The sequence below is a fragment of the Heliangelus exortis genome, chromosome 3 (assembly GCF_036169615.1).
Source record: "Heliangelus exortis chromosome 3, bHelExo1.hap1, whole genome shotgun sequence".
Classification (NCBI taxonomy): Eukaryota; Metazoa; Chordata; class Aves; order Apodiformes; family Trochilidae; genus Heliangelus; species Heliangelus exortis.
This window is the reverse complement of record NC_092424.1, coordinates 4,340,314-4,355,643: the sequence shown is the minus strand read 5'-3', so window position 1 is coordinate 4,355,643 and position 15,330 is coordinate 4,340,314. Positions and strand designations below refer to the sequence as shown.

At 41.4% G+C, this 15,330-nt stretch overlaps 1 protein-coding gene across 6 annotated transcripts in view; it reads right to left on the bottom strand.

Moving 5' to 3' along the window:
- DISC1 (DISC1 scaffold protein) overlaps positions 1 to 15,330 on the bottom strand; it is a 187,634-nt gene that overhangs the window by 78,866 nt on the left and 93,438 nt on the right. For all 6 annotated transcript variants that reach the window (XM_071738962.1, XM_071738961.1, XM_071738965.1 and 3 more), the window contains one exon: positions 14,027 to 14,215. In XM_071738962.1, coding sequence (XP_071595063.1) covers positions 14,027 to 14,215 — 189 coding nt within the window. The remainder of the gene's footprint in view (positions 1 to 14,026; positions 14,216 to 15,330) is intronic.

The following is a 15,330-nucleotide window of genomic DNA, read 5'->3' as shown; positions in this document are numbered from 1 at the left end:
TAAATTCAAAGTAATTAGCTTTTAGCTTTAAAACTGCAAAAGAAATACCTGTTCTTTCTTTAACAGAAGAGGTCTACTAACTGCAAAAAGCAGCATCTGGTGATAAAACTGAAGTATTTTCAAGTTCAGAGAACTTCTGAGCAATTTCTGCTCTTCAGAAATCTCTGATCCCACAGACAGATCCCTCAAAGGGGATTTGCATCCATCAGAAATGGTCACTGCAGTTTCAGTCTCTGCCAGTTTCTACATTTCAAAATGCCAGATATGAAACTCTGAGCTCTGCTGAAGCTGGAGGGAAACCTCTTACTCTTACCAATGGATCAGAATTTCTGCTTCTGTGTATTTTCAAAATTCTCAAACAAAACATTCCAAACGAGGAACACAGAAGATCTGCAAATCCCACTGTTTCCTGCAGGATTTAACATTTTCCAAAGGTTCTTAAAGTCAAGCCCAGAGGACACATGACTGGTACCTATTTGTTTTTTTCTGGCATGGAGCTCTAATTTTTCTCCATGCAATGCTTTAGAACTGGGAAAAGAAAATTAGTTGAGAAATGAAGTCCAGACTTGTGATCTAGACATGGGATTGTTTATCTGCACAAAAATACACCTAGTTTCAGCCTGTCATTTCCAGCTCATATGATTATATTTCAGTGCACCCCACCAGATAAGAAGCATAATCCAGCCAAAAGCATCATAAGGTTATAATCCAAATTATGCAATGTGTCTCCCAGCTGATAATTCCAACAGGTAATGAACTGTTTAATCTTCTGCAGCTTGGCCAACACTGCCTCTTTATCTTCACCACATACAAACCCAACATATCTGAATCCTCAGTTAAGGCATCAAAGTTTTTAATTATATTCTGCCTACTACAAATTTTGTGCATGAAGAAAGAAACCAGGGTTTGAACACAAGAAAAAAAATGAATATCCAGTTCCTTCCATGATCTCAGACATTTCACTTGAAATCTGGTGGGTCACCAGAACCCATACCAACCACTACCACCTGCTGCACAGACTCTGGGGAGTTGTAGGTGACAAAATCTCATTTTTTACACTACAGCTTGCTACTACTAATATCTCCTGTGCTTAAGTATTGAGTCTGCAGAGCCCACACCTCAAAAGCTCCTGGTGCTGGTGGTACCTCCACTCCTCATACAAGGAAAAGATGGCAGAAATCAGCTGAAAGATGAGAAAACTCTCCCTGCTCCTGATCCAGTGAGAAGAGAAATCAAATTGAAAGATGCAAAGTCCCAGCTCCTGACCCCAGGTATTAGCAGTTCCTTGGGTTTATGCATTTTACTCTAGTTTGTGTCTCCAACTATGAAAGGAAGAAAAATTTTTGATGAAAACTTTCTATTATTGAAGAGGAGATACAAAGTACTTAACACTGCTCTAAAAAGAGGAAGATTTCCATTGCTTCTCAGTAATCAGTATTTAATAAAAATTCAGAAAAAGACAAAAAGCTTAGAGGGCAAAACAAACAAACAGGAATTGTAGACACATTTTCTCTGGGGAATATTAGCCACAACATATAATCCCTCTCTCTCTTCCATTTAAGTTTTCTGTTTTTCTACTTTTGTATCTTGGTAAAAGGTGTGAATTGCAAGAGGTTTTCTATTGTAAAGCCTTCTCTAGAATAATACATGCAGCATCAAAATAATTCTGGGGATAAAACCAGCTTCAGCAGAAAAGATTACAATCTCAGTGGGTTTTTTCAGGTTTTATCATCAGATATTATATCTCCTCCATTTTTTAGTAAGTATTTTCCACTACTTCAGATTTGCTTATCTGCAAATATGGGTATAAAGTCTGCAGCATGCTTGGAACCCAGTGGTGACTCAAGTAACAAACTAAACAGCAAACTAGAGTAATTTTAAATATATAATTATGAAGTGGAAAGTTAATTGGGGATGATAACGACCCTATTTCACAACCTCCTAATTACAGAAAACCTTCACTTGGCTGTTATCTCTACTACTCTGTTTGCAAATACCTCAAAGAAAACCTTGAGCCAGTAACAATAAGAATGAGGCAGGAAAATCAAATTACTCTGCATCTGGCAATCAACAGGAACAAAAACTGGGAAAAAACCCCACAGCTCTTTATTTCATGAGGGACATGGTGTATTCCAAATGGAATGGTATCCCAGGGATCTCTTTTGCTTAGAAGTTTGTACTCCTAGAAACTCTATCTGAATATTGCCAGTCAATATCAAAGAGTAAGGTCTCAAAATCATCTGATTTTTCATTCAGTCAGAGGTGAAGTTACCACCAATGTAAGGAGGTGCAATTCTTGCATTTATGCAAGCATAGAATTAGACTTGTACAATGTAACCCCAAAATACTGCCAAAAAATTAAAACTTCTGAGTGGAAGTGATGATTTTCAAACAATATACAGGTATCTGAAAAAAAAACCCAAACAAACCTGTAAATAAAAGCCTAAAAAAATCTTCACTCTCTGGTTTTGCTGCAGTGTAACCCTGTTCTAGGATACTGATTTTCTATCAGTGATCACAGATGACCCAAACCCATCCTTTTCTTGTTTACAGCTGAAAAAACTAAATAAAATCTAAATCATGTAAAATGCTGTGCTATTTTTATCTTTAATCTGCAGAAAGCCTGAATCTTTGGAGAGGATAACTGCCTGTTTTCACTGAAGTGCTACTTGAAAACAAACTGACACTATTCCTTAAATCCCCCATCCATCCCTATACTCACCCCCGAATGGAAGTAAATGAGGCAAAGCATCCTAAAGAGTCCTTTGAAAACATCACACCATGTTAACAGAACTTCAGCAGTACCCAAAGAAACAAGATAATAAATAAAAGCCCTGCTGTGTGACACTGAGAATCAAAACTGAAATTAATATAAATTAAAATAAAGAAACCTGTGACTGCCTGGCAAACTTTACTGACCCGTACAATAACATTTCAGGTTAAGAGGTCAAACAGTGTTTTCACACTTCCAGCCTGTAAATGTTTCAGAATCAAGTTGCTAAATCCATGCTTTAACCCCACCCAACAGGTCCTGAGCAAACACATTCAGGCAGTAACTCTGACAAATGGCAAAACTAACAGAACCACAAAAGCAATTACCTGAGTGTCTGTTCCCTCACCTGCAAGGCAAGGAAAGGAGTATTTATCTTTCTTTGAAAAGCAATTAAATCCTACTTGTTAAGTGTAACTACATATGTCAGCAGGTTTTGGTCCTTTTCTGAGCATCTCAGCACCCTAAGGCAGGTTCCACCTTTCTGCCTGTCTCCCAGCAGCTCTAGAGAGGCACAACTTTATCTTGCTGCCAAAAAGAATTCTCTTTAATGCAGGATCTAGAAATGGCAGCTCTACACCATGAAGGAAAAAAGGCCTTCAGAATGAAATAAAGCAAAGTACAGTAGCATAACAGTATGCACTATCTGCTCAAACTCCCCAAGAAGTAGCAAACCTTAGGAAGCTAACGTTGTGCTAAAGGACTTAGAACTGCATGTTGGAATGTGTTCCATCTGTCTGATGAGAAGACAACATTTCATTTTTTCTTTCTTTTTTAATTCTAGCCTTCTGGCACCTTAGCATCTCATTCCTTTGGAAACCAGATATAGTAATTTAAAAAAAAAAAAAAAGTATTGGAAGTTCAATCTGAACCCAGTATCTCAGAAGATGCAGCTGCAGAATTAGAATCTAATGAAGAACGATTAAAATTCACAGCATACACTTCCAAATTTACTTCATATTCACTCATTTGTTGTTTCATATTTATCCAGTTGCAACTCAGTCAGCTGAAGCAGCTGGACTAAAATATGGAGTAATGCAGGAACCTAAAGCAGAGATGCTAAACCAGGAATAATTTGATTTTACAGAAGTTTAATGCACTGTGTATGCAGCTGGCAACAGTATTTCAGATGTAAAGGAAAAAGTTGCCTAGCATACCATCAGAACTCAGAATCACAGACTCATTAAGGTTGGAAAAGACCTTTAAGATCATCAAGTCCAACAATCAACACCCCCAAGTCCATTAAGCCATGTCCTGAAGTGCCAGTCTACACATTATCTACACACCTCCAGGAATGAGGACTCCACCACGTCCCTGGGCAGCCTGTTCCAGCACCTGACCACTCTTGCAGTAAAGAAATTTTTCCTCCTATCCAAAGTAAACCTCCCCTGAGGCCATTTCCTCTCATGCTATCAACTTGTTTCTTGGGAGAAGAGACCAAACCCCACCTTGGGAGAACCTCCTTTCAGGTAGTTCTGGAGAGCAGTGAGGTCTCTCCTCATCCTCCTCTTCTCCAGACTGAACAATCCCAGCTCCCTCAGCCACTCCTCATAAGACTTGGGCTCCAGACCCTTCATCCACTTGGTTGCCCTTCTCTGGACTCACCCCAGCACCTCAATGTCCTCCTTGCAGTGAGAGCTCCAAAACAGCACTTGAGGTGCAGCCTCACCAGTTCTGAGCACAGGGACGTGGTCACATCCCTTCTCCTGCTGGCCACACTGTTCCTGATCCAAGCCAGGATGCTGTTGGCCTTCTTGGCCACCTGGAATCACTGCTGGCTCATATCCAGCCAGCTACTGACCAACACCCCCAGGTCCTTTTCTGCTGGGCAGCTTTCCAGCCCCTCTTCCCCTGGGGCTTTGCATGGGGCTGTGCTGGCCCAAGTGCAGGACCCAGCCCCATACAACTCCCTTGGCAACCTGTCCAGATCCCTCTGCAGAACATTTGTGGCCCTTCCTACCCTGGTGCCATCTGCAAACTTGCTGTGGGGGCTTTCACTCCCTTCATCCAGATCATTGATTAAGATATTAAACAAGAGTGCCCCCAGACCAGCCCTGGGGAACACCCCTTGTAACAAGCCAGCACTTGGACTGAATGCCATTTATACCAGAACTCTCTCAGCTCAGCCATCCAGTCAGGGTTTTTATCTATCAAAGAGTAACTCCCTGCCTGTTTGTCCATTTGCCTGTACATCAGCACACTAAAATACCTGTGTTACATGACAGGTTGGGGCTTCCTCATCTCTCCTCACAGCAGGAGGCTCTTCAGTAACACTTTTCACCATCACATTGCACTTCCAGCATTCCAGCTGAGCCACTCTGTATTCCTGCTGCACTACAACTGAGGAAACCTTCCTGTCTTTCCTGCTTATCCTAGTTAAAAAATGAGATCAACATTTTCCCCAAAGAGAGGCAGCAAACTTCAGATCAAGCTCCATTTCTTGCACTTCATACAGAACCACCTCGACGACTGCCAAACCACTCACTCCAGGAGTTATTATTCTGTAATTAGGTCACACTGCTGTCTACAAAGAAAGAGTATTACACAGGTACATAAAACACTGCAGCAAAGTTCATGCCATCAGATCTCAGAAGAAAGAGAGAGAAGAGAAGCTTACCTTTGAGCATCAGCAGAGAAATGGCCTGATCAAAAGACCCCTGTAGATATCAGGGGGTTTTGAACCAAGCTGCAGTGTCAGTTCAAGTTGCTTGAACACAGATTTTGCATTTCCCATATTACAGATACTTGCATCTAATTATACAGAATGGCCAGATTAAATTCAATATTTCCATTGCATTTATATAAATTAAACTTCTTCAAGCAAAAGCCATAAAGTGTTCTACACACCCAAATGAACAACAGCAGCTGAGATGACCTTTATAATCATCATTGTAAGAAACACAATTACAAGTGACTCAAGACATATGGTAAATTTAATTATACTAAACCAGGCTGGTTTCCAATCTTTTCAATCCTGACAAAAATTGATGTGTAAAATAAAAACATATTACATGTTTCAGTTATAGGAAATGCTAAGAACTTACTCTTTATATGCTACTGAATTCTACTGATAACAGTTATCAAAAAAGCCAATTCCATAACACAAAAAACCCTCAACTAGTTACAGTTAATTATTATTTAAGACAGATGTTGCTAAGAAATGGTTTTTCTTATTATATATAGATTTAGTGGAAACATGAAAACCATCAGTCTGAATTGGATTATTAAAGCTTGACACCAGTTTGAAATGTAGTGCCTGCCACTGTAGAATTAGAAGACCTAAAGCTGCACATTGGGAGATTTAACTTGAAAGAATCCAAGTGCTCTAAAAGTGACCCAAGAAAATGAAGATCATGCTCACAGTCAATATAATGCAGACAAGCAGACAATCTGCACCACAGTCCAAGTCCAAGCAAAGGCAGAAATACAAGTTTCTCCTATGAAACAGCAGAGTAAATAGGGATGAGTAGAGGGCAAATACTCATAACACAAAAAGAGCTCTGGAAGGTTGGGCATCTTGGGGGTTTTTTAGGTTTTGTTTTTTTTTTTTTCCTTTTCTTATCTTGACCTGCCTTTTAGATGCTGCCTGACAGAAAGCTGCAAGGTGAAAATTTGGAGCATCAGCTGAATGTCAGCTGAGAATAAAGGTACTGAGCCCAGCTGCCAGGCCAGCCCCACTCCTGCATCACCACTGTGGGCTTTATCCTTTCTCTGAAAGCTGAACAGAGTGACTGATGCCTAAATCTGACAAGATCCCTGCTGAATCAGAGATGGCCACAGGCAAAAGCCATAAGCTCTTCCATTTCACCACTCCCCTGAATGACAACAAGAATCCCATGTAGGTATGGGAAGCAGAACAGAGACCATGCACATGGAGGGCCAGAAAAATGATTTCCTAGGAAGAAAAGCTGAGGGAGCTGGGGGTGTTCAGCCTGGAGAAGAGAAGGGAGACCTAAGAGTGACTTCCCAGTACCTGAAGGGGCTACAGGAAGGCTGGAGAGGGACTGTGTGCAAGGGGCTGGAGTGATGGGATGAGGGTTTTAAATTAGAGAAGAGCAGATTTAGATTGGATATTAGGAAAAAAGAATTCTTTACCATGTGAGTAGTGGAAAAATGGAAGAGATTGCCCAGGGAGGTGGTTGAGGTCTCATCCCTGGAGATATTCAAGGTGAGGCTCTGAGCAACCTGATCTGGGTGAGGGTGTCCCTGCTGACTGCAGGGGGTGGAACTGGGTGACCTTTGAGGGTCCCTTCCAACCCAAATTATTCTGTGATTCCGTATGAGAAGTGGACACACAATGAAATTCAGAAAGGGTTCTTCCTCGTGGCAGCCCATCTGTCACACACACTATCTGGCTTTCCTGGAACAATTTATTTAAACAGAAGCCATCAGAAGGTTCAGCTTTTCAGTTTGGAATCAGACAATGTCTCAGACACAGAAGGAACTCTGGAAACAACACAGAAAAATTATTTGGTGCAGGAGAACCAGCACTGTGGAAAAAAATTAAGCACACCACCCAAAAATCAGTGAAACAAATGGTGGAAGCATTCTTGTCATGTCCTAGGCAAATATTGAATTGGGGTTTTTTTTTTGCAATAATTAAAAGCAGTATGAAGTTTTTAGTCATCTTCAGATATTTTCAAAAAACACAACAAAATCAGTTACAAAAAGAAATAGAGAAGTTTTAGGGTAAACAGCTATTATTGAAAACAAATATTTAAGCCAAAAAGAAATATTTTTTTTTCCCCAAGGGGAACCACATTGCATGTATATTATGTGACTTTTAGTGCTGGATCTGTCAGAATAAAAAGGTGTCTTTGAAAGAGAATAAAAATGCTTTGCAGTCAGTGGTCATTAATAGTTTGGTAAATCACATCCTATCTAAATGTACATGGAGCTCCACGTGATATTAAGTTTCAGACTATATTAATTGCATCCTCCATAACAGCTAAATATGCAACTTTTTGAACAATGGCTGTCAAAAGACTAAAGAATTCTTCAAAGTCCATTCTGAATGCACTTTATTCTTAAGTAGCTAAGTCCAAATATATTTTAAATAAAACAAAATTTTAAAATGGACTTGGATACATTTATTTTCCATGAAGAGCTGAGATATTTTGTGCAAGCATGCGGAGTACATGCATTGAACAAGAGAAGGAAACCTGAGCGTGAAAAAAAATTCCAACTTCCTAAGAAATTCCTCTCCTAGACCTAATTAATTATTTAATGAATACATCTGTTCAATTCCACAAAGCTTTACCCTACAAGCAGGCTGGGAAGAACTTTAGCACTTACACAAACACAATCTAAGACAATAAAACTCAATTATATCAATGAAAGCTGAGCAGTAGAGACTCAAATATCAGCCTCCAGAGAATAATTTTTTAAAAGGGGTTAAAAATTTATTTTGATCTGCACGATAGCCTTTATTTTATATAAATTCAGCAAAAAAACTCTACTTAGGATGACTTGGCAAGCACAACCAAACAATTAGATCACAAAATACAGTCCCCCCTAGTTTTTTCTTATCTATTATTTACCAGGAGATGTTTTCCCAAAAGTGGCAGAAAAAGGCAATCAGCAAAGGAGGCAGGAAAACCTGCTCATCAATACTGGGAATGAGGAAGCCAGGAGAAAAGGGAGGTTTCATTTCCAGCCCTGGGTCACAGATGCCAACCAAGCCAAGCCAGGATTATAAATGCAATCCAGGAGTTTGGAGAGAGGTTTCTGTAATGAAGTTTCTCTTGTCTTTAACACAGGTTTGGTTGTTTTGGGCTGCCAATTCTCTTCCTGGCCAGGACAGAACATTCTGAGTTTCTAAGGCAGGTCTGCTCAACACTGAAGTACAAAACCTTCAGTGATTTCCCCAGAATCATCATGTCTTAGGCTACACCCAGATTGCTGCAGTCTAAAAGAAGCTACAATGATAATAAAGATTTATTTTGTGCTCTGTTCATTGCAAGTGATTAATTCAATCATGCTTGGTGCTAGAGCATCAAACAGAAAAGTTTCACCACCATTTCAGGTAAAAATACATCACCTGTGTCCCTGAATTCCCTATCTAAAACAGCAGTAACAGCTGATCACTTTTATACAAGTTTTCTGATGCCCTCAGAAGGAGGTTGCTGCACAGAGGACAAATTAGTACCATTCATCCTAAAATGCTAATTAATAGCATTACTTGTTGATACTTCTATTACCCACTGGGAAAAACATTTTTGAGCATCTCTAAAAATACAGAAGGATTGTTGTCAAATCCCCTTTCCAAAGAGCACTGCCAGCTCTAAGCACAGAAAGTCAAGCCTGACTCTTGCAGTAAAGAATTTTTTCCTCCTGTCCAATGTAAACCTCCCCTGAGGCCATTTCCTCTCATGCTATCAACTTGTTTCTTGGGAGAAGAGACCAAACCCCACCTTGGTAGAACCTCCTTTCAGGTAGTTCTGGAGAGCAGTAAGGTCTCTCCTCATCCTCCTCTTCTCCAGACTGAACAATCCCAGCTCCCTCAGCCACTCCTCATAGGACTTGGGCTCCAGACCCTTCATCCACTTGGTTGCCCTTCTCTGGACTCACCCCAGCACCTCAATGTCCTCCTTGCAGTGAGAGCTCCAAAACAGCACTCGAGGTGCAGCCTCACCAGTTCTGAGCACAGGGACGTGGTCACATCCCTTCTCCTGCTGGCCACACTATTCCTGATCCAAGCCAGGATGCTGTTGGCCTTCTTGGCCACCTGGAATCACTGCTGGCTCATATCCAGCCAGCTACTGACCAACACCCCCAGGTCCTTTTCTGCTGGGCAGCTTTCCAGCCCCTCTTCCCCTGGGGCTTTGCATGGGGCTGTGCTGGCCCAAGTGCAGGACCCAGCCCCATACAACTCCCTTGGCAACCTGTCCAGATCCCTCTGCAGAACATTTGTGGCCCTTCCTACCCTGGTGCCATCTGCAAACTTGCTGTGGGGGCTTTCACTCCCTTCATCCAGATCATTGATTAAGATATTAAACAAGAGTGCCCCCAGACCAGCCCTGGGGAACACCCCTTGTAACATTATTCCTGATCCAAGCCAGGATGCTGCTGATCACTGTTACACAAGTTTTGTGATGCCCTCAGAATGAGGTTGCTGCACAGAGGACAAATTAGTACCATTCATCCTAAAATGCTAATTAATAGCATTACTTGTTGATGCTTCTATTACCCACTGGGAAAAACATTTTTGAGCATCTCTAAAAATACAGAAGGATTGTTGTCAAATCCCCTTTCCAAAGAGCACTGCCAGCTCTCAGCACAGAAAGTCAGGCCTGATTTTTGCACCACGTCTGCAATATCTTTTCTGCTCTGGCAGCTGGCACAGAGTGAGAAATGTCATTACCATGCTAATGATCTGTCCTCTTTACAATTCCAGCTCTGATTATTATGTGATTAAGTCTCTTCCCCTGACGTCTGCTTCCTTATATCTGCATCACTGGGAGAAATCAACAACTATTAATGAAGTAAAAAAAGTAAGTGACCAATTTATACATGAGGGAAAGACAAACATATCCATGGATTTTTACATTGCAATTTTTTTGTTTCATGTCTTCTAGACAAAGTGATGTTGTCTCCAGAAAAAAAAGAAAAAGCAATACTTCTGAATTGGTTATCAGGAAGTTCACAGGTGTAGAGGGTAAGAGTTAAAGTGGCAGATGACAGAAAAAAAAAAAAAGGGGAGAAGGGGAGAAAGGGGAGAAAGGGGAGAAAGGGGAGAAAGGGGAGAAAGGGGAGAAAGGGGAGAAAGGGGAGAAAGGGGAGAAAGGGGAGAAAGGGGAGAAAGGGGAGAAAGGGGAGAAAGGGGAGAAAGGGGAGAAAGGGGAGAAAGGGGAGAAAGGGGAGAAAGGGGAGAAAGGGGAGAAAGGGGAGAAAGGGGAGAAAGGGGAGAAAGGGGAGAAAGGGGAGAAAGGGGAGAAAGGGGAGAAAGGGGAGAAAGGGGAGAAAGGGGAGAAAGGGGAGAAAGGGGAGAAAGGGGAGAAAGGGGAGAAAGGGGAGAAAGGGGAGAAAGGGGAGAAAGGGGAGAAAGGGGAGAAAGGGGAGAAAGGGGAGAAAGGGGAGAAAGGGGAGAAAGGGGAGAAAGGGGAGAAAGGGGAGAAAGGGGAGAAAGGGGAGAAAGGGGAGAAAGGGGAGAAAGGGGAGAAAGGGGAGAAAGGGGAGAAAGGGGAGAAAGGGGAGAAAGGGGAGAAAGGGGAGAAAGGGGAGAAAAACAAACAGAGAAAAACAAACAGAGAAAAACAAACAGAGAAAAACAAACAGAGAAAAACAGAGAAAAACAGAGAAAAACAGAGAAAAACAGAGAAAAACAGAGAAAAACAGAGAAAAACAGAGAAAAACAGAGAAAAACAGAGAAAAACAGAGAAAAACAGAGAAAAACAGAGAAAAACAGAGAAAAACAGAGAAAAACAGAGAAAAACAGAGAAAAACAGAGAAAAACAGAGAAAAACAGAGAAAAACAGAGAAAAACAGAGAAAAAAACGGAGAAAAAAAACGGAGAAAAAAAACGGAGAAAAAACGGAGAAAAAACGGAGAAAGGAGAAAAAACGGAGAAAGGAGAAAAAACGGAGAAAGGAGAAAACAAAGGGGAAAAGGAGAAAACAAGGGGGAAAGGAGAAAAAGAGAAAAGGAGAAAACAAAGGAGAAAAGGAGAAAACAAAGGAGAAAAGGAGAAAATTAAGAAAAATTACTAAGAAAAATTACTAAGAAAAATTACTAAGAAAAATTACTAAGAAAAATTACTAAGAAAAATTACTAAGAAAAATTACTAAGAAAAATTACTAAGAAAAATTACTAAGAAAAATTACTAAGAAAAATTACTAAGAAAAATTAAGTTACTTTCTGTAACTTTAGTTTATGGATGGCCTCCTATTTTCTAACGAGTTGATCCACAGTGCAGCACAACCATTCCCAAGGAGGATTTGGGTACATCCCTACTGCCCACCAGGACACGGAGCAGCCAGCCCAGCCCTGATGGGTTTTGCTACTTTTTTTTCATGGCTAATTTGGCCTAAAGGGCTCCCTAATGAATTCTGAGCAGACAGAGAGTAAAAAAAAGGTGCAGGGCAATGATGCCCCCAATCAGTAGTTTGATGGGGAAAGGATTTCACCTCCTGGCTGACAGCTGAAGAGGGAAAAGTCAAATTCCCCAGGAATGGGACCAAGCCCTCAGGTTCATTTAACCCACAGGTATCATCTCAGCAGCATCGTGGATTTTCCAGCCTTAAACACCACAAAACCTGAAACCAAGCACTAAGCCAGCTCTGACCCCCCAGTGCAAATCATACCTTTCACAAAACTCACACAATTATCCCCAGAGGTAAAACTTAAGGTAACAAAATCCTATTCCAACTGTTTCTGCTTTATTCTTATCCCAAAATTGAAAGTATCTCACAAAATAACAACTGGTCCCTAAAAGGGGATGACATCTTGGAGATAAAATCTGTTTACTGGTTTCCAGAGGGTATCAGAAGGCTTTTATTCATTTAAAGGGTTGGTATCAAACTCAAGCTGGTGTTATCAACCCAAAGTGGGTTTCCATTTGGTAAAGGAGAAAGTGGTATCAATTACCATGAGAAAAAGGGAAGATCTCAGATTTCAATTTATGTTTCCCTAATATGTGCTTGATAGAGTTTTATTTTACAGAAGAATCAATTTCTCCCTAGGCCTACAGAATGACAGCAAATTAAAGGAAGAATCCACATAGCAAACACCCAGTGTTATGCAATTTATTGTCATAAAAATAAAGACAGGCAAGGTCAGCCCAAGAAGCCACCTCATTACAGCTCTAAAATGCAAAGGGGGAAAAAAAAGAACCTGTGAACTGCAACCAATTCTGTTGCTTCAGCACCAGTCTAACACAGGGCTTTGCTGAAAGAAGAAAACCACAGATGAGAAGTGCATGTGTGTTACAGGATGTTTAATTGTTCTAGAAACAAAGGAGCAACAAAACTGACAGATTGGAAGGTCAGAACTTCCTTCAGCTCACTTGCAAATCCAGGCAATGAGAAAGGATTAACCTGATGGGAGTTTGGATCACATGGATTAGGTAACAATGCACTCATTTGAGGAATCATTTTTTAAAGTGTTTAACTATTTAGTTTCTAAGAAAGTTCATAGCTAGTAGAGTGTGACTGTGTGTGTATGTATATATATATTTTTATATATATATTCCTCTAACCCTAACCCTAAGTTTGTCTTGTCCAGAGTGTAAGAGATCACTGCACAGCATTGCACTGGTCCTTTTGACTTGCCCAATATCTGTCATTTGCATCTTTAAAATATTGTCTTATATTATAGACATATTATAGACATATAGACATATTATAGACAAAATATTGTCTGATTTTATTGCTTCTAAGATAGCTCTTGCCTATGAAGAAACTTATTAAAAAGCCACTTTCCTCTTTTCAGCCAAAATACTGCTCAGAAGGTCCTGGAAAAGCAAAGACATCTCAAACCTCAAAGAGTTTTCAAGTAGCTCTCAGATTTCTATTCCACTGTTGAGAAGTACATAGAATAACTGAATATTTGTAGACAAAAAGCTGTAATTCTGTCTCTGCCAAGAAGCAAGGCCACTTCATGTGCTCAGCTTCAGGAGAGGGTACAGTAGACAAGAGGATAAGCCAAGTCTAGGCAGGGCATTGCTGTTTTCTTGTCACCATCTTCCCAGTGATGCCAGAAAACTTCCCCAGTGCCCCCATGCACTGAAACTCCAGTTTCAGATGAGCTGTGCTTGGCAAACTGTTCAACCCTCCCTTTCAAGCACAAAATTGGAAAGAAAACTCTTGTCTGGAACCAGGCATGCCTTGCACATCATACATTCAGATTCACCACCAAATAAGTCATATATACACTAAATATTTATAGTAAATATGGTTCTAATGTCACAGCAAACCCCACCTACTACTTCATAGACTATGAATGTTTCTCTGGATATGAACAAATGCTGAATATCAACATCTTAATGACAAAACCGGGCTTAGAAAAGGATGATTTTGAGAAATGGGCTAAAATTTGGATATAACCCAGCTGTATATTGCTGGGATATCCCTTCTGCCCCTCGACCTACCCCCCACCTCCAGCTGAGGGCACAGACAGCATTTTGCTCATCCAGGTCCTGTCCAAAGTGCCCTCAGCAACTCAGGAAGTTTTGTGAAATGCAGGATGGTTCTTTGAACCCAGCAGACTTCTAGGCACTCATGACTGAGCAAAAGCTTTAACAGACTGGGAGCTACTTACCAAAAGCAGCCTCTCCTTCTTCCAGCTCTTCTTTCAGTCTGGAGTAATCATCTTTTATTCTCTCCAATTTTCGGATGTTTCTGGCACTCAGAATCAACAGTTCATTCAGAAGTCCTTCCAGCCCTTCCTTCTCAGATGTCAATGATTTTATTTCTTCTGCTAGATCCTTTGCAGTCCCAAAATTACTTCCTACATGTTTTGTGGAGGTAGAGGGAAAAGGGAGAAGAGAGACAATGAAAAAGACACTTGCAACATCCATAGGTTAAGAAACAAATTAGAGAAATTAAGCAACTGGACTTTCCAGCAGAAACGGAAAGACCAATTTTGGAAAAAAAAAAAAAAACAAAAAACCTGCTTTGTAAGCATCCAGTTTGTTAACATGCTAAAGAATGACCCACACTTGAGAAAATGCCACACTAAGTCACTGATCATTGAGGTGGGATCTGTCAGAGGACTTATTCCTTGGACAAAGCAGATGATGGCATTGTCCATAACAAGCACCAGAAGCTTTTTAGAAGCTTGAGACCTCTTGTGCCCTCTTGTCTTGCTGAGAGTTGCCTGGGAAAAGAGCCCAACCCCCCCCGGCTCCAACCTCCTTTCAGGGAGTTGGAGAGAGTGATGAGGTCTCCCCTGAGCCTCCTCTTCTCCAGCCTCAACACCCCCAGCTCCCTCAGCCCTTCCTCACAGGACTTGTGCTGGATCCCTTCCCAGCCTCCTTGCTCTTCTCTGGACCTGCTCCAGCACCTCAATCTCCTTCCTGAGCTGAGGGGCCCAGAACCGGACACAGGACTCAAGCTGTGGCCTCCCCAGGGCTGAGCACAGGGGCAGAATCCCTTCCCTGGACCTGCTGGCCACACTGTTCCTGATCCAGCCCAGGATGCCATTGGCCTTCTTGGCCACCTGGGCACACTGCTGGCTCATGGTCACCTTCCTGGCAATCCAGACTCCCAGGTCCCTCTCTGTCTGGCTGCTCTCAGCCACTCTGTGCCCAGCCTGGAGCTCCCCATGGGGTTGTTGTGGTCAAAGTGCAGGACCCGGCACTTGGAATGTTGAACCTCATCCCGTTGGGATCAGCCCAACTCTCCAGTCTGTCCAGGTCCCTCTGCAGAGCCCTCCTGCCTTCCAGGAGGAATTTGCCCAATTAACCTTTCTGAAAAGCATTTTTATAAGAAGCTGGAGAGGAACATTTCCTCACTTCACAGAGAAGTCTGAAATATAAATAGGCAATGACAGTGAGATGCTGAGTTATTAAATTATCTTAAATAGCAGTAGAGTACAATGCTACAATTACATGCTGTACCTGT